The following is a 20,334-nucleotide window of genomic DNA, read 5'->3' as shown; positions in this document are numbered from 1 at the left end:
AAAAGGTTAATTAAGGGGTATGAACTCACTTGATAGATTGAAGAAGTTGAGACGAAAGTCGAGCAGAACTTCAACTGGAAAGCAATTGATTTCTCGGAAATCTCGGGACTTCGGGACTTGCGTCGTGTGTTGGAGGTGTTACCGGGGCTTCGGGGTAGTTTAGAGGGGCTTAATAGGGTGTAGAAGTAGGAGAAATGATAGAAATGAACAACCAAAGCCGGCAGCCCTCGATTCCTATTTATAGGGTGAATTTTGGGTCTCACGTCGTGAGTTTTTCATAACTCACGTCGTGAGTTTCGTCCCAAATTGTCATGGCATGCGTCACACGTCAAGTGGCTATGGAAGGGTCATTTAAGGGGCTCACATCGTGAGTTTTACAAAACTCACGTCGTGAGTTCTGACACAGAGTCGGGATTCGAATTCGTGCCCGAACTTCAGAAATTCATAACTTTCGCATTCGAGCTCCGTTTTCGACGTTCTTTATATGCACGCGTAGGTGAGATTATGCTCTACAACTCTCTTTTAGACTCCGTTGGCTAATTTTGACTTTATTTTTAATATATTATTAATATATTATCTTTATATTATTTTTAGTAGGCCGGGACACGAAAACTCCGTCATAAATCCATAACTTCTTCATCCGACGTCCATTTTCGTCAGAATTTTTACCGTTGCGCTACTATTGTTGAGACCTTCGATTCTCATTTAGTTTGTGTCGGCTAAAAGTCTCTCGATCTCTATTTCGAGTTTTTAGTTGTCTACTACTATATCCGTAACTTAGAAAAATCATAACTTCCTCATACGAAGTCAGATTTGGACGTTCTTTTTATGTACGTTTACGGTTTAATGATATCTAAAACTTTCATTTAGATACCTAAGGATAAAAATTATTGTATTGAAACTTCGTGTTTTACGTCTATCAGTGTTGTCGGTTTTGTCGAGAATCTTCGGTTGGTCATAACTTCTTCGTTATAACTCGGATTTTAGGGTTCTTTATATGTACGAAAACGTTGATACAATTCCTACTACTTTATTTAACCCAAATAAGATTTTAGGAAAGTTAAATTTTGACCTAAATTTGACTTGTGTTCCATCATATTGTCTCGAAATATCGGGTTGTCACACAATTAGTGCTCCATTACCAGCCAATCCCCAGTGATCACACACTTCTAACAACTAGCTGGACACTTTCTAAATCCCAGGGACACCAACAGTCCCCAATGCTCGAATGATCCCACTCCTAAATCTTAAATTCCAAAGATAGATACTCCAACTAATGCCTCACCAACGAGCCACTTCCCTTGGTGTTTACATCCGCCAATCAATGACGCTTACTAAAACCACTGAATCCTGACAATGTTGAATAACCATCATGTGGTACCCTGTCCGCAGACCTCCCATATAATACCCTTCTTCCCAAGGTGCTCCAGCAAATCTCCCGCTCTCGGCTCTAGAAATCATATCATTCAGGGCCTCGCACCCTGACTCACTCACCAGCTCAATCATCCACAACTGAACTGTAGTAGCTGAAACAACCTTTGCCCTAAACCAGGCTACAACCACTCCCAAGACATAGTCTACAATCCCGAAAGTACAATAGATCACACAATCAGTCCTTACCGTCCGATACAAGAGATCCAAGGCGAAATAGACCTCCAAAATACTTATGCCACATCGACCCACCTGCGCTTACCCACGCTAAACCATGGTCGCCAATCCCGGCGACCAACTAACCCCGAGTTATAATACAACCTGATCCTAGGGTCACAAGCCTGCTTAATTCTTCAAGCTCGTAAACTGAAAGGGCATAATCCTTGCCCTAGAAAACGACATTCCAATCCTATCAATAAACCATTTTTAATTCCAGTTGCATAACTCCAGGTGAACACAATCATTACTCCTTTCCGGAGTCCCCGCAACTCACATCCGGCCTCGAGCAAAACCCCCGAGCCTCAAATCTAGAAACTAAGGTATTTTCCTCTCCCGCTCACCCGCGGAAATATAATGAGTACAAATTTTCTTCCTGATCCCAGATAACTGTAGCCCACTGCTCATCAGAATATGTCCCGGTAACAAGTCCCGATACTGAAAAGCTCGACCAGCTCCTCCCCCTGTCGTCGTTACAGCTGTTGAAGCTGTTGCGGCAGCCGTCTCAACAATGGCTACATAGCGCTCATCAAGATATTCAACCATGGTGGTCTTGATAGACCCAAACATCTCTGGAATAATATGAAATTTGCATGTCATAAACTGCGTGTCATAAAAACTCTAAAGGCATGGATAATAAATATGCGAGTCATAAAATCTGTTAAGCGCACATCATAAACTGAATAATATGAAATTTTCCAATCGCGTGTCATAAAACAGCTGTCACAAGTTTGCAATGGAAATGTTATTATCGATAAAGGGAAGCGAAATTTGCGTAAATCCGTTAATGCTCTAATGAGACACCTTCCTTCACCGTACCTACCTAGCGTACACCGTAAGTCCTATAGTTATAACCAGAGTCTCCTGGAGGGAGAGCGAGGTAATTGTGTATAGATCTATACGGGTTTGACACCCCCACACCTGAGTTGTTCGCTACAGCTAGACGGGGCAGTGTAGGTGACAAATATCTTACCGAAACCGACACCTGAAGAACGTCATGACAGACATATTAGTCACATCAAGCCTGGTTGTAACGACTCACATAGGGATTAACAACGTTATTTTGGATTTACAGGAAATATACACTTCACTGGTTTTTTTTTATAAAATACAAAACTACGCTTTTTTGTACACTATTATCACCACTCCGGTCTTAGGGATTAAGAATACAATTTTTCATACAAAAGAAAATATTGGATTTTTTGGGAATCTACACTTTACAACTTCAAACAAAGAGAAAACAAAGGATATGCATGCAATTATTCACAGTTTTTGAACGAGACATACAAACCACTTTTCACGAAAAATATCGGCTTTTCTGGAGTCCTACAAATTATTAGAAACAAAGATGTTACAAACCTTTTTCTTACAAAAATGCTTATGAACTCACCAACATTCAATGTTGACGATTTTCAAATGACTTGTATTCTCAGGGAACCATTAAGCAGGTACCTAGGAACCGGATTCGTTGCATTTTGAAATTTCATACATTATGTCATTTTTGTGTAACTTCATGAACATATACAATTTGTAAACAATGTATGTTGCTATCTTTAGAATGTATGTTGTTTGGTTGCTAAGTTTCATTGATATTCCATTGTTATGATACTATACAATAACGTCATCTGCCCCCGGATGTTTCCATCTTCCTGGTTCGGGGTGTGACAGATGGGTATAAATTACATCATGCATTGCATTCTCTCATTTTATGATGATTATATGTATTTATGCATTCTGTGAATTTTAAGGTGAAACGAGTAAAAGCGTTTAACTAAGAGATTTTAAAAAGAAGAAATTAAAAAGATTTAACAAAGAGGTTTATTTATAATTAAGAGTTCAAGCTTTTTAAATAGAAAAAAACATAATGAGTTATTTCTAAGAGTTTTGAAATATCAAAGTAATTAAAATTTTCAGTCAAAAAATTAAGATTTAGGATAAACTTTACTAAAGAGTTAAAGGATTAATTTCATAGAGTTTTCTAAAGAGTAAACAATGAATGTTTTATTTAAATAAAAGAGTTGAATGTTTTCAATAGATCTTAGGGGATACATCATAGGTCGATGAACCATTCATATCTTGACTACAAACATGACGAAATCCCAATAATACTCACTAACATTCCTAATGCCTAACCTACGATTTTAACATATATTCAAGTGCGAGTTGAGACCGAGACTTAGAGGGTTCGAAATATTTTGAAAGCAAGTAGTGGTATCTTATCTTATGTAATGATATTCAACTTGATAACCCTCCTCTAAAACATTTTTAAAGAACTAAAACTGTTTTGTTAAGACTTTTGGGACCATATTTCTGGCTTTCTGCAAATGATGATTTTTACTTTAAAAAGTAATTTAAATGGTTTTAAAAATATAAAACCTGAGTATAGGTGTTTCAAGTGTCATTTACCATTTGTTATGAGCTCCTTTGGCCATCATTTTATATGAGATGGACATACGATTAATATGGCAAAAGTTGACAGTGTCGTCTGCCATGAGTCCTGTATATTCTTTCATCGGTGGTGAGTTGGCTTTATGAGAATGACAATGGATGAGAATAATTGGATGCATTACATTTTATATATGTTATAACACTAGTTGTGAGACTCGTATGTTATACGAGTTGGATAAATACATACATACATACATATATATATATATATATATATATATATATATATATATATATATATATATATATATATATATATATATATGAAGGTTTAAACAAAAATTTATTTAAATTTGAAATTTAAAATTTAAATTTAAAAGAAACATATTAAATACTATATGAGCTGTAATATTGTAATTTATTGGTTATTTTTAATTAAAACAATTATTAATTAAGGTGTAAATATGATGTGTTAATTAAGAAAGATAAAAAAAATGAGAAAATGACAAAAGGAAAAAAATATTTATTCAAAAATACCACAAAATAATAAATATGAAAATTCATGAAAGATTGATATATGACAAAAAAAAAAAAAAAAAAAACTTTATTTATTAAGAATGATTTGTTTACCCCTTTAACGAGAAATTGTAGGAGGTATACGTCCATTTTGGAAATATTATTGATAAAGTATATCTTTTGGGAATATTAGACCCCCTTTTGCCTTACTTAAATGAATCAACCTCAGAAACTCATTAAGCAAAATCAATTGCCTTTCTTATTTTAATATGTGTTAAGATTGAAGGATTTATTTGAGGTGCAAAATATTTAGAAGACCAAGACCCCACTTTGTGGGTAGCTTAGGTCTTTGTTTTGATACGTATTGACACCTCAAGTTAAAAAAAACAACGAAACATTTTAAACTGTTTTGGTACCGATATTTCTGCAATCATTTTAAACTTTTAAACTTTAATAAACTTTGAATTAAAATATGTATATTGATATTTGAAATCACCCGATGATGGGTGTTGCAATATATTTGCTCTACAACCGAACACACGTCTCTAGAACCCTCCAACCATCCACAACGTGAGTCAAAACCCTATAGTGAAGAACAAAGACTACCATTATAACTATATTTAGGAGTATTTGGCTTATTTTTTAGAGACCAACAAGACTTTTACAAAAAGATAGAAGGGAAAAAATGTTTGATAAAAATACTTTAAAAGCAACTTTTAGGATTTTGATAGAAGAAAACTGACTTTTTGGAAAAGTCAGGAAATCCTGGTTTTTTATAACTTTTGTCTTCTGAAAAGATAAGTCAAACACCCCCTTATTCTTGGTTATCATAGTAAGAAAACAAAGACAACCGGATCACGATTATTAGACACTCTACATGACATAAAGTTATCAGTTTGTGACGAGTCAACAAAAAAAATATGCTTGTTTATATAAATATAAAGATATACATGAATAGCCTTTTAGAAACTTGTTTATAAGATCAATACACTATTTATTACTATTTATGAAAAGAATAAATACATGAAGTAACGCAACATTTTATGAAAAGATGCATAAAAATGGCAAAACTCGGTTATGATATTAGGCAGAAGGGTATTTAAGTAATACGACACATAAAACCTGGTTGTTAAACCATGGTTAAGCAGTGGAAACTAACCGCGGTTAAGTGGTGGCAACTTTATCCTCTTTCTCTCTCTACAATGTCATTAACCCTCTCCTCAAACCCAAAATTCTCTCTCGCCTCTCTCGTTTCCATCTAACGCCGGAAAATCTCTCCCATCGCCGTTCAACGTCAGCGGTTACATCCGCCATCGACAACAACCGTTTTCCGAACCTCGTTTCACAGTAAGTTTTGTCATGATTCAAGTTCTCTCTCCATATCTCTCCCCCTATATCTGATATTCTGATCTGTTATTGATTTTTTTTAAATTTCAATCCGGTGCTCCGTTTACTTGCATATTGTTGCTGTTTGATTCTGTTTTTCAGTTGTGAACAAATCATCATTTTCATTTTTGGAGGGAATTGATAATCGAAAAGTTTGTTAGTAGATCGGTGTTTGTGTTTTGAATTATTATTGCAGACAAGGCAAGGAGGTTTTGCCTATTTAGTAAATGTTTTAAATTCGATTTCAACAAAAGCTAAGAACAAAACTACAAGAATAACTGTAGTCTATTATGGTTGAATACTCATTTCAATCAAATCAAACGTGTTTGTGTGTGTTTTGCACTTTGAATACATAATCATACCATTCCATTTTAATGGTTCTGGAAAATCTGTCACCAGTTATTTAAAAACAGTAAGATTTATATTGTTTTGGGGTGTACTTGTAGGATTCTGATGAGTTGAAACCAGTCTAAAGCTTTGCAATTGATATTATTGGTTCAGTGAAGATCAATTTGTACTTTCTATTTTGTTTTTGTACCCTAGTTGACATTAATAATGCTCCCATGTCCCCATCTTTTCTTAAGATTTGAATGTTCTGAGTTTTGACCTATAATCTGTAGCTTCTACATGTGAAATCTTGAAGTCAACTTCTTTTGCAAATTTAGGTTCACATTGTTCTACATTGCAGCAGATATCAAGTCAAATATATCCAACCATTTTCTTTCAGATTTTTATCCTATGTAAAATTTGAAGTCTGCAACCCATCTGCTTGACATTAAAACTGAAATTGTTGCTGTTTTTCTTCATTTTTTGTAGTATAGAGAGCATATTTTCTGGTAACAATTAGGGGAAATGTTGATAATTACATGATAAACTTTCTTCCTATTGCAACATACATTTTGCTTCAACAATTGCCCATTTTACCCTTTTACAGCATCATTCTTGTGTTATATGTTTTGCAGGATCATTGTACGAGATAAACAACAAAACTGTATGATCAAGTAATAATTGCTGCTATATATATACAAATAATGGCATCAAAATCATCTTCAAACATTTTGGATTTGGTTCCTGATAATCTACTAGACATGCCTCAAACACCCAGAGGTCTTCCACGTGTCATAACTGGAATCATCAATGAACAAGATGGTGATTCAGATATCTCATCTAATTATCGTGAAAGAAAAATCATAGTCTCAAATATGTTACCATTACACATCCAACGAGACCCAGATACCCTAAAGTTAACCTTCAGTTTCGATGAAGACTCCTTATATTACCAACTAAAAGACGGATTTACCCCTGAGACTGAGATTATTTACGTGGGTTCACTCAAGGTCGAAGTAGACATTAGTGAGCAAGAAGAAGTCGCTCAAAAACTACTCGATGAATTCAACTGTGTCCCCACTTTTCTCCCTCACGATCTTAACAAAAAATTCTACTCTGGTTTCTGTAAACAACAACTATGGCCACTTTTTCACTACATGCTGCCCATCTGCCCGGATCATGCTGACCGATTTGACCGAGTTCTTTGGCAAGCTTACGTGTCAGCAAACAAGATTTTTGCCGATAAAGTTATGGAGATTGCAGATCCGGAATACGATTACATCTGGATTCATGATTATCATCTCATGATCTTACCAACATTTTTAAGAAAACGTTACAATCGAGTGAAATTAGGGTTTTTCCTCCATAGCCCTTTTCCCTCTTCTGAAATCTACAGAACTTTACCTGTGAGAGATGAAATTCTCAAAGGACTTCTCAATTCCGACTTAATCGGATTCCATACTTTCGATTACGCTCGTCATTTCCTTTCCTGTTGCAGTCGAATGATGGGATTGGATTACGAATCCAAACGTGGACATATCGGACTCGATTACTTTGGTCGAACTGTTTACATCAAGATTCTCCCTGTTGGAATCCACATGGGGAGATTGGAATCGGTTTTGAATCTTCCAATTACGTTACAAAAAGTCAAAGAAATCGCACAGCGTTACAAGGGTAAAAAGGTAATTGTCGGGATTGACGACATGGATATCTTCAAAGGAATAAGTCTCAAGCTCCTCGCGTTTGAATACCTCTTAAATCATCATCCTGTTCTTCAAGGTAACATCGTTCTAATCCAAATCGTGAATCCGGAAAGAAGTTCAGGAAAAGATGTACAAGAAGCGAAACGCGAAACTTATTTGATAGTAAACCGGATCAATGAACAATTCGGGTCGCCCGATTACAAACCCGTGGTTCTAATTGACCGACCCGTTGCCCGTTGGGAAAAATCCGCTTACTATTCAATGGCGGATTGCTGCATAGTCAACGCAGTTCGTGACGGAATGAATTTAGTCCCTTATAAATACATCGTCTGCCGACAACATTCCCCGTATTTCGATGAAATCAAGGAACATGAAAATGAAAAACCTCGTACAAGTATGTTAGTTGTGTCGGAGTTTATCGGGTGTTCCCCGTCTCTAAGTGGGGCAATCCGGGTCAACCCGTGGGACATCGAATCAGTCGCGGGAGCTATAACTTCCGCCATAACAATGAAAGAACCCGAAAAGCAATTAAGACACGAAAAACATTATCGTTACGTCAGCTCACATGACGTGTCATATTGGGGTCGTAGTTTCATGCAAGATCTAGAAAGAGCTTCGAAAGATCATTATAACAAACGGTGTTGGGGAATCGGGTTTGGACTCGGGTTTCGGGTCGTTTCTCTTTCTCCTAGTTTTAGAAAACTATCTCCTAATTACATCGTTTCCGCGTATAAAAAATCCAGCAGAAGAGCGATCTTTTTGGATTACGACGGAACCCTAGTTTCTCAATCGGCGATTGTAAAATCTCCCGGCGATGAAATTATAAATATTTTGAGTATTTTATGTAACGATTTAAAGAACACGGTGTTTATCGTTAGTGGAAGAGGGAGAAAATCTTTGGCTGAGTGGCTTGCGCCGTGTGAGCGGCTTGGGTTAGCCGCCGAACATGGGTATTTTACAAGGTAATTTTAAATTTTAAATTTTAAATTTAATTTATTTATTATTTAATTTAACTTTATTATTATTTTATTCTGAAGGTGGAGTAGGGGTTGTGAGTGGGAATCTAGCCTTCCGTGTACAGATCTTGAATGGATAGAGGTGGCTGAACCGGTGATGAGACAGTATACAGAAGCAACCGACGGTTCAAATATTGAAATTAAAGAATCCGGTTTAGTTTGGCACCACCAAGACGCCGACCCGGATTTCGGTTCTTGCCAAGCAAAAGAGCTATTAATCCATTTGGAAAACGTGCTTGCTAATGAACCGGCTGTGGTCAAACGTGGTCAACACATAGTTGAAGTTAAACCACAGGTGAATGAATGTCAAATTACTATTATTTTTCAAAATATAATTATATTGAAAAGATGAGGGGGGTGAATTTGAAGTTTTATGATTTTGCAGGGGGTGACGAAGGGACTAGTGGCGGAGAAAATTCTATCAACAATGGTGGAGAAAGGAGAGAGGCCGGATTTCGTGATGTGTATTGGAGATGATCGATCAGATGAAGATATGTTTGAAAGTATTAGAAATACGGTTTTGAATGCTTCGTTGAGTTGCGTGACTCCCGAAATATTCGCATGTACGGTTGGACGGAAGCCCAGTAAGGCCAAATATTATTTGGATGATACCGCCGATGTTATAAAGTTGTTGGCTGGCCTTGCTAATGCTTCTGATCCAAAACCCGGAACTATCCCACGTTTTCAGGTTACCTTTGATGCTCTTTTTTGAAATCTTGCCACGTGTACAGTTACAAAAAAAAAAAAAAAAAAAAGAAAAACTTTTAGGGTTTAGGATTGAATATTGATCTTTGACATGATCTGGACTCCGTGTGCATATTCTGAATTGGGTTTGGGTTCTTCTATTTAGTAATGGGCTTTGAAGTAACACAAGGCTCATATTTTTTTTTGATTAATTATGTATAGTTGATAGGTACTGTTTTGGTTTTTTTTTATGAAAGCTTACTTTTATGAGATAAGTTTTATGCTTTGATACTATGGAGGATGAAAAGGGGTTTGAAAATGAAAAGGGTTTATCCACTATAGAATTTCCAAAAGCTAAATAAATGTGACACGTATCTTATATTTGAAGATTTAAAGCATCAATCCCCACAAGGCCACAAGTTGTTAACAAGGGAATCCAATGTATTTATTTCCCAATCTGGTAGGTGGTTTCCAACTTTCCGTGTCAAACTTTTGGTACAAATGTGATTGCGTAACTTACAACTTACAACTCGTTATAGTATATCAAATATTGAAGAGAAATAGTCCTTATGGTTTGATCAAAATTGCACGTTTGGTCCTTAACTTTTATTTTGGACTCGGATGGTCCCTATGGATTGATTTCGTTGCGTTTTTCGTCCCTATTGGTTTGGTTAAAATTGCACGTTTGGTCCCTAACTTTATTATATAAGGGACGAAAAACGCAACAAAATCAAACACACAAGGACCATCCGAGTGCAAAAGAAAAGTTAGGGACCAAACATGCAATTTTAACCAAACCATAGGAACGATTTCAGTAATTTACTCAATATTGAAATTGAATAAATTAGACATGTATTGTGTTCTAATTCTTCAAGAAGTAATATCTACGAAATATGGAGTTGAAATCTATGTTATTTTACTAAGTATGATTAGGTTCTAACTTCTAACACTTAGGTTACTTTGTGACATGGGCATGATATGAATATTGACCATAGTTGATCTTTCGATTCTTATTTCCCATAAAGGAGCAATCATCTATCTTTTTCATCATGCACATTCCCAAAAGCTTCTTCTAGTTAAGAAATAATGAGTGCGAGGAATATACTTGAATTATTGTTGAAGAAGGATAAGTTTCTTAGCTCGTACTTTTTAAAGTTTTGTTGGAAATCATTTGGTGTATTTATTGAAATACAAAGAAGTAGAACCACCATCAATGTGAAATCAAATGGTATGAAACACCATACACTTGATTCGTATTTGAATCCCATAGGCTTCAACATTGGTTTGAACTTTCAAAATGAAAGAAGGATTTATTTTTTTGGATCAATTATATGTTAATTTTTTGGATCATTTATATGTTAATTATACTTTTAATCGACCAATAAAAGTTTTTTGAGTTCTCATCACGCCATTGGTATAGATTTCAACCGGATGATCATACAATATTGCATGCCACAGCGGATGTCATGTCTATTGGATACCATGTTGGTCACCATGTATGATTTAGTACCAGTTTACTATATCACATTGAAACAAAACAGTTCCAAATATATTTTGGGTACAAAGAGAAGAAAAAAAGACCCTTAAAATATACAAATTTCATTAATTTTTTATAACAACTCAATCAAAAGAAAACTATTTATACTAATTCTAAATATATGGATTACAAAAATCCATATATTTAAAGAAAATATTTCTTTGAGCTTTTTGAGGTTACAAAAATTATTAATGATATCTTCAATATTGATCTTGTCTAACATATCGTTAATAAAATCCATAAAAAATTTAGACCCCTTTAAAAGATGGGTCATGGATAGCTACCCTTATCGTTATCGCTCATCCTTTGGGACGAGCCTGAGTAGAAAACCGCACAATTTCATCATTGCTGGAAAAAAAACCATAGCGACTTGGTAAGACATATGAAAAATATAGTGGATAACGTATCGATCAATGTTCAAATCCTGATACTATTCAGCCTCTGTGGTCATGAAGGTTCGTCTGCAGTGACTCCAGAGCATGAGCCACAGTCTCATGTTCGCAGTGGGAGATTATTCGTTGCGCGAAAGATATACAAAAACCCTCGTTAAGGAAGCTCCATTTTCAAAAAAAAAAAATTACAAAAACCATGTTGTATACGCTTTTGTTTTGGCCAAAAACCTCGCTATGCTCACACTAATTCGATTATTACGTGAAACCTTTGAATTCGTAAAATACGAAAAATTATATTGCAGCAGTGCTTTTACTTTATTTCATTTCATGGAGCACACTTTAATTGAATGGACCAATGTCTTTCATGCTCAATTTTTTTGTCAGCCATCGATGGTGATATATCATACTTTTGTAATACAAGAAGTTTGTCTTTTTTTTTTTAGCTAATAACGAAAATACTAAAAATAGAAAGATAATATTAAAAGAATAAGAAAAGTTAGAAAAAAATTAATGTGTTATCTCATAATACTTAAAAAAAAAATTAGTGTTTTACGTTTAGATAATACAATAAAATTAGTTGCATTGCATACCATAAGTAGAACCGAAATAATTACATATCATTGTTTGTTTTTAGACAGTAAATCTCAAATCGGTGTATTAAATGGGTTGATTAAAAAAAAGTTATATAAAGATCTAAACATTAAATATTTTTTTTAAAAAAACGTTAAATATCAAGGTGTAAATATCAAGTATTTTTTAAAATAAAATTTTAAAATATATACAAAGAAAATGATAAAAAATAAATAATTCAGTGTATACTAATAAAAAACAACAGATAAATTAGTATTTATTGGTCATATAACTTTTTTTTAGTTTATCAATGAAAAACAACAAAACTTGATTATTTTTCCACTTAAACCATTTTACCTAAAATGACAATGAACTTTGAAAGAAACATGTCAATTTTGAATTATATATATTGAGGGAAACATACTAAAATTTAAAAATATAAGGAAACAAATTAATGACATTAATTACTTTCTATAACCTAAAAATTAGAATAGTTAATTAAGAAAATTGAAAATTATCACAAAATGACAATTGGAAAATAAATTCTAAAAATTAACCACAAAATTATATGTGTCAAAATGGATGAAAATGGGACAAGTGACAAAAATAATTTTTATTTATTAGAGTAGATTATAATTGCTATCATAAAAAAGTCACCATTTTTTGTATTATTCGACTGCAAATCATTAATTCAAACTAAATCATAAAATATAATGATTTTACTAGACACAAAAATAACATAAAAGTTTTTTAGCACTGAGGAATAATATTTTGGGTTTTCAGAGTTTATTCCTTTAGAAAATCGATCATTTTTGGATTATCTAAAATAAATGATTATATGTTATTCATAAATTATTTAATGGCTTTTAAAAGGAAAATCCCCCTTTTTTAACCAATGCTGAATCGATGACCTATGTATTGTAAAAGAATTGTGCATTATTCCTACGTATATAAACTTACTAGATAAATATTCACATAATACATAACTTAAAAATATATAGTTAAATTTTAAAAACCAGATATTATTGAAAATTACAATGTAATTGGCATCAACTTGTAACACCGTAAAAACTAAAACAATTTTTCACATTTTCAAAACACATTTTTCAAACACATTTATTAATAAAATCTCATTGTATCATATCTTTGTTCCACAAGACATTTCCCAAGATCAAAATACATAAAATCCCATGTGTGTGTATGAATCATGCCGGCGCCTTCCCCGCGATCATCACTAGTACCTGAAACACATAACACATAACACCGTAAGCATAAAGCTTAGTGAGTTCCCCAAAATACCACTCCAACACATATATTAGTCACTCAAGGCTATAGCTCTGCTGACCCTCTGGTCAATGTGTCTCACTGGGACCCTCCAGTCCCAACTCTCTATGGGCTCTCTAGCCCTAACTTTATGGACCCACTGGTCCTATATTTGGAAACTATGAATCATGCATATCACATATCACAATAACACACATAAATAGCATATAAATACACTGGCACATAATTCAGCAGTATACTAGCACATAACTTTGTTACCATTCTAAGTAAGTATAGTGAGAAGACTCACCTCGGATGTCTCGGTAAATCTCTGACTCGGTAGAAATATGGTCTAGCCTCCGCCTAATCACATAAAGTAAATACTCTTATAAACATAACTCTCGAGACTAGACTCAACCCTCTCTTGGCATCCTCAGAAGGGTAGAAGACCATTTTACCCCTCTCTAGACACAAAGACCCCATTGTTGACCAAACCCTCAAAGTCAACGGTCAAACTTTGACTCGACTCGCCGAGTGCACTTGGGTGACTTGGCGAGTCTACGCATGTACACTATCCCTTTAGTCCCGCCTGACACATCGAGTCTTTCCCTTGCTCGACGGGTTACACCTGGCATGAATCGCGGGGCCACCCCGACTCAACTCGCCGAGTCCCATTATGAACTCGGCGAGTTCCGCCTTGAACTCCAATCCTCTAATTCCTTCTGACTCACCGAGTCATTCCCCCAACTCGGCCAGTACTCACTGAGTGAACTATGGGGAAACCCTAACCCTACTCGTCGAGTCTGCTCTTGGTACTCAGCGAGTTCATGCCATGCTCGAGCTCAAATGAGCTCCTGAGGTCAGATACGTTCCTCTAACTCATAGATCTGGCCTCCTTAAGCAATATAAACACGTAAAGTTTGGATCTTGATGCCCAGGCAAAGACCCAATTGCTCTATTTGAAGAAATGGCCTCAATATGCCACCCTAAGCTCGTAACTCTCCATGACACCCATAAAGATCAAGAATTTAAGGTCTCTGGACCTCTTTGGATCCAGATTCGAAGCCTCAACACAAGAAGGGACCAATTGCATCACAAGTCATACTCAAAAAGGGGGCTAGAAACACTAACTCTCAAAGCATACACCAAAACTGAAAGGGGATCGAATATTTACCTCAAGATGAAGTCCCTAAGCTCTGGAATCCACATATTAGCACCCTCTTCAGTTTCCTCTTGCCTTGGTCACCTTCTTCTTGCAAAATCACCCACATAAGGATCAAAATGGCTTCCTTTCTCTCTTAAAACGTTCACACACTCTGGGGTTTCTCTCTATCAACTGGTGGCCGCAACTGAAGGCCATAAGGGCCTTTAAATAGGCCTCAAACCCCGGGGATTAGGATTTCATTAAACAGCATGGACTCGCCGAGTCCACAAGTCGACTCGCTGAGTCCAGTCATTAACCCAGATGGAAAATCGCGACACTACTCGGCGAGTCTAAGCGTCAACTCGCGGAGTCCCTCTCCAAAATCTCCAAAATAAATTAATAATTAATGTACCTGGAAATCTGGATGTTACACAACTATTGCATAATAATTTTTTCTTAAGATGATAAAATAGTAACTATTTTGAACAATATGATAAGATAAATATTTATTATAATCACTCAGTGGTCTCTACCCGTGACTATAAAGATGTTGGATTATGAGGGATCTAAAAGGCCACAAATGCGCACATCAAAAGTAGTAAAAACAATAACTTCATAAGCCAAAGCATATCAATGTTCAACCAGATCTAATGCAACTAAATAAACAATAAGAAACACAAGAAAGCATACCATTGTAGTCCTTTGAAAACTTCTCTTGTTCTTGATGGAAGGAGATCCTAAGAAGCCAACATAGAGCTCCTTTTCCGTAGTCATACCTAAGGAACATATCAACAACATTTGACGCCAACCTAACCAGTGAACACCTTAAACGGTAAGCATAAAACGACTATGTCGACAAAGCGCTATGCATAAATAATAGGGCGTCCCATATCATTCGTGTTTTCTTAGGGTTTCAAGAATAAGAGGAGGTTGTCAAATTTTAGTCTTGGGTTTGTGAAAAAGTCATTAGTGAAATCTGCCCATAGACCCCACCCCTCTATTTATAGGAATGATTTTTGAACTCTTAGGGATAATTACTTGGTCACTATGTAATTAGCATAAGTTTAATAATTATCCTAAAATATTTGAATTTCAAATCTTTACACTTTAAACCCCTCAAGTCTATAAGTTTCCTATTAATTAATTAAACCCTTAATTAATTAACAAACTATACCCCAATAAAACTTTTGTGTCATTTATTGCTAATATTTTTCATTGAGTGTAACCCCAAATACCCTACTATTAATAGTAGTATTACCAATGATTATGATTGTGGGCACTATCTTCCAACAACTTACACTTGCACAAGTAACCAACACTATGTGGTCTAATATTCACTACTAATAAGTATAGAGTGTCGTCCAATGCACCTTCTGCTACATCCCTTAGATAAGTGATCAAATATTAATTTAATCTTCATGATATCTATGTGAATGTGAGATATGGAGATATGTCAATCTTGAATGTTCAAGTTATGTTTCTCGGTAGAGAATTATGTCAATCACAACAAACTACACAATTGATCCATTATCAATTAAATCTGAGCACAGTCATGCATTTTGATGTCAACACTAAATCATCAAGGGGCCTAAAGATTTCATTTTCCCTTGTTAAGGAATAAGTACTGCCAATTACGAACAACGTTGAAGAGAAACCAATACATAACCTATTGTAGGATAAAACCTTATGCATATCTGTTTGAAGTATATATGATATTACCATCTTAGAATTACTTGTGAAAGAATTTGTGAAGTAATATCTAAGTGCGATTTACTCCAATACCTAAAATATCCATTTAAGTACTCATGCACATTGGACACAATCCTACACTATGTCAATCTTCATGGACAATCTACCAGTGATTAATGATAATCTTAAATCACTACTTACTTGCAGAAGTAGGACCGACTGTGGATGTTTGATCTCTAGCAATGGGTCAAAACATGCAAAGAGGAACATAATGGTAAACTAATGAAATGAAAGATCTCTATCATATATTAAGATCTCCACTTAATAATCGCCAAATCAAATAAAGATTTATGTTGCTTAAGTTCCCAAATCTAAACAAACTAAATTAAATGCGCTCAAGCGAATTCATTTGCAAATTTAAAGCCTTTTGGCCTTTTGTTACTATTATACTTGGTTAATGACATTGGATTAGGGAATGAATCGACAAGAATTTCTTCTGATATGACTCCATTAACTCTGATGTTTTCGTATTCAACTAACTATCAAATGTGTTGTGCTTATTAAGTATACCCCATGTGAAATTATATGACTTGGGATCCTCACTAAGATAAACTCACCCTTATAGTCATAAGAAACTTCAAAAATACCATCAATGATTGAATTCAACACTAAATCCACTAGTGAATCTCTTTTAGCCACACAGTTTTTCTTTGCAATCTTACTAGTTGCAATATATTCTAAGTTTTTCTTGTTAAATCTAGTATGGTGTAAGAGCACAAACTCCGACTATGAACAAAATCATCTCCGTTAATGTGGAACTTAGCATCAGTGCAACTTTTATATTTATCTCTTCCATACTAACAAGAGAATCTCCTATGTCCTCCTAGAACCCTAGGAATGTTCTTGATTTTGATTCTTCGATTCTCGCCAAATTGATCTGATATGACTTGTCATGCTTAAGATATACGAGTCATCAGATCTAGTATGTGTTATAGCATACATGATCGATCCCATAGCAAAACCATGTGAGATACAAGTATTTTCATTTCATTCGTCCGACTGTCGTTGATTTCATAGTTATATATCATATATATTAGTGTTGGATACGAGTATTTTCATTTCATTCGATGTTTAAACCACTAAACTGACAAGAATCATACACACTATGTTAACTATACTAGGTATAGTTAAGGCCGCTATTACTCGCTATAGCTACTACTCTACACACTATAATACACTCTATTACGATACTATGCACTAACAAGAGAACGCACTACGAGTTATACAAAAGACTACTGCACTATAATACAAGAGAAAGCACTAATCAAGAGATAACACACTAACCCACTACGAGATACTCTATTCGCTACGCACTACGCCCGGAGTCTTCTGACAGGAAGACGACGCTATATGTATAGATCTATACAGGGCAGACGCTATTACATCCCGACTGTTAACTTCAGTCCGAGTCGCGCAGGCCCAGGGATGCTGCTACTTCACTACACTGTGCATGACCGAGAAGGTCATGGGGTCCACTATTATACACGCTATTGGTATCATACAAGGAATACACTATAACCACACTAAAACACTAAACTAAAGACGAAGTTAATATCCTGAAGTAAACAAGTATTTAACACTAAAGAAAGTTTGCTCCACTATTATTGACTTCAGGCATAATCTACCGTATTGCATTACTTATTGGAAATTCACTATTATACTTTTACAATAAATGATTTTCAAAGATGAAAATGACATGTTTCTTAAAGGTTTTCACTTACAACGTATTTCTGGAAAATATAGGATTTTCTAGGATTTTCTACTACTTATGATTGTAAAGTTGCAGCTTTTCATACTATTGGTTCTAATGCTTTTATACAAAAACTCACACTAAACTCTTATGAACTCACCAGCGTTATGCTGATATTCGTTTTCAAAATAACTTGTATCCTCAGGTCAAAGGTAGACAGGTACAGGTGCAGCATTTTGGAGAAGGTGGAGCATACAAGATCCATCTCTTATTTTTGTATTATTTTTGGTGTTTGCTAAACATTACAAAACACACTTTTAATTAAACTCACTATGTAATGCAATGGTTGTATGTTTCTTGTTTTTACTATTATGCAATTGTCATGATACTGTACATGACGTCCTCCACCCCGAAACGTATTCCGCCGTTATCGGTTTTGGGGTGTGACATCTTAGGTTTATACCTTAAATGTCCATATTCATAAAAGTATTATACTTGGAACTTGGGTGTTACAATTTGGCTTAATCTAACGAATCGCTCAGATCTATATCCATAGATCCTTACATTTAGTACATACACATGCTTTTCCCGTGTGTTTCATAGAGAAAAAATATACATGCCAAGCTTTTACACTTTGTAAAATAAGGACAACGTTTCTTATGACATACATTGTTTCACTAAATTCAATCTCTTTGAACTTTCTCATTGAAACAAAGATTTTAAATGTGAGATGTTTGTTTCACTCCATAAATAGAATTCTTTAGCTTACACACCCCTTCGCAAGATATATAGGTTAGAAAATGTGTGTATTCTTATTCATGTTTGTCTTCTTCTCAAAGATCCACTAATACCCAACCGTTTTAAGGCCAAGTGTTGGATCAACCAGGTTTCAAACATATATGGTATGAATCTCGCTCTCCATAGCCTCCTATTTTTCATCCTTTAGGGCTTGACATAGCTTCCGATAGTTGGTAGACACAAGGCATATATAAAACTCTAGGATTAATTGAAGCATTCTTTTTGAAACCCTTGGTGCTTTTCTTTCATATTAGACCCATTATCATATCCTTGACCCCTTATACCATCTACATTAATATCTAACAATTTCAATGCATCTAATATCATTAAAAAGTCCCACACTATAAGTATCATCTACTTTTAAAAATTCTAAAAAACATTCAACAACATGTGATGAGTTTCATTATTTTCAATTCTTCTTATATGATCTTGCATTATACCATCATATTCAACCATCATTTGAATTACTCCAAAAAATTACCATTGTTATCTTGATAAAGTTTTTCATTTGACCCTCAAAACATCAAATTATATATATATATATATATATATATATATATATATATATATATATATATATATATATATATATATATATATATATATTTCACAACTGCTATTTTTCTTCTTAATACTTGTCTTCAACGTTCTTTTTTTTATTATTTGTTATTGTAATTCGTTATCAGTTGTAAGGATTTTTATCTAATCATAGTTTTGCTTCATTCCAATTATTCATACAAATGAAATGTTCATTACTATTTGCATGTTCTTTAAGTCTCTCATTAATATGGTTCCATTCATTATATCATTCATTTGTTATAAGATCTTTTTGATTAGTAGATTTAAATACTTTACAACAAAAACAAAAAAAAAACTTTATCTTAATTTTTATAGTATACTAACCATTTCCGATCACGTGACAAACCATTATTTAACTTTCTAGTATAAAATGCATAAGAAAAATGTCTACAAAATTTATCTTTAGGAAACACAAGATTCATTAATATCATGCAAAATCCAAATTTCTAGGGTCAAAAATATCCATAGATTCATTTAAATTAATATTTTCTTCATTTATATTAGTATCATGTTCATTTAAATTAATATTTCCTTTATTAAAACTAGCAACATTTTTATTTAAGTTTGTATCTTGTTCATTTAAATTAATATTTTCTTCATTATTATTATCATGTTCATTTAAACTAATGTTTTCTTGATTAAAAGTAGCAACATTTTGATTTAAATTAGTATCATGCTCATTGAAATTAATATTTTCTTCATTAGAACTCACTGGTTTTAAGAACTTATTCATAGACCCTTTTTTGTAAAGAAGTCTCTACAATTTTTCATTTATTTTCGTTTTTCACTTCCAGAGAAGTACATTTTATGATTGACAATAAGTAAAGACTACTTTAAGAAAAGAATAAACCTAATTTTTCTATCAAATATGTGGAATAGTGGAAGCCTTATCAAACTCAAAGCAAGCTGTAAAAATCAATAACAAAAAACATAAACATGATAACA

At 34.2% G+C, this 20,334-nt stretch overlaps 1 protein-coding gene across 1 annotated transcript; it reads left to right on the top strand.

Moving 5' to 3' along the window:
* The first annotated feature begins 5,740 nt into the window (after nucleotides 1–5,740).
* Nucleotides 5,741–9,942, top strand: LOC111884209 (probable alpha,alpha-trehalose-phosphate synthase [UDP-forming] 10). Its single transcript, XM_023880526.3, has 4 exons — nucleotides 5,741–5,898; nucleotides 6,900–8,929; nucleotides 9,005–9,278; nucleotides 9,369–9,942. The coding sequence occupies exons 2-4, from the start codon at nucleotides 6,969–6,971 to the stop codon at nucleotides 9,693–9,695; spliced, it is 2,562 nt and encodes an 853-aa protein (XP_023736294.1). The 5' UTR covers nucleotides 5,741–5,898; nucleotides 6,900–6,968; the 3' UTR covers nucleotides 9,696–9,942.
* The last annotated feature ends 10,392 nt before the right edge of the window (nucleotides 9,943–20,334 follow it).

The sequence above is a fragment of the Lactuca sativa genome, chromosome 8 (assembly GCF_002870075.4).
Source record: "Lactuca sativa cultivar Salinas chromosome 8, Lsat_Salinas_v11, whole genome shotgun sequence".
Classification (NCBI taxonomy): Eukaryota; Viridiplantae; Streptophyta; class Magnoliopsida; order Asterales; family Asteraceae; genus Lactuca; species Lactuca sativa.
Note: the sequence above shows the minus strand (reverse complement) of the source record. Positions and strands in the feature narration are given on the sequence as shown.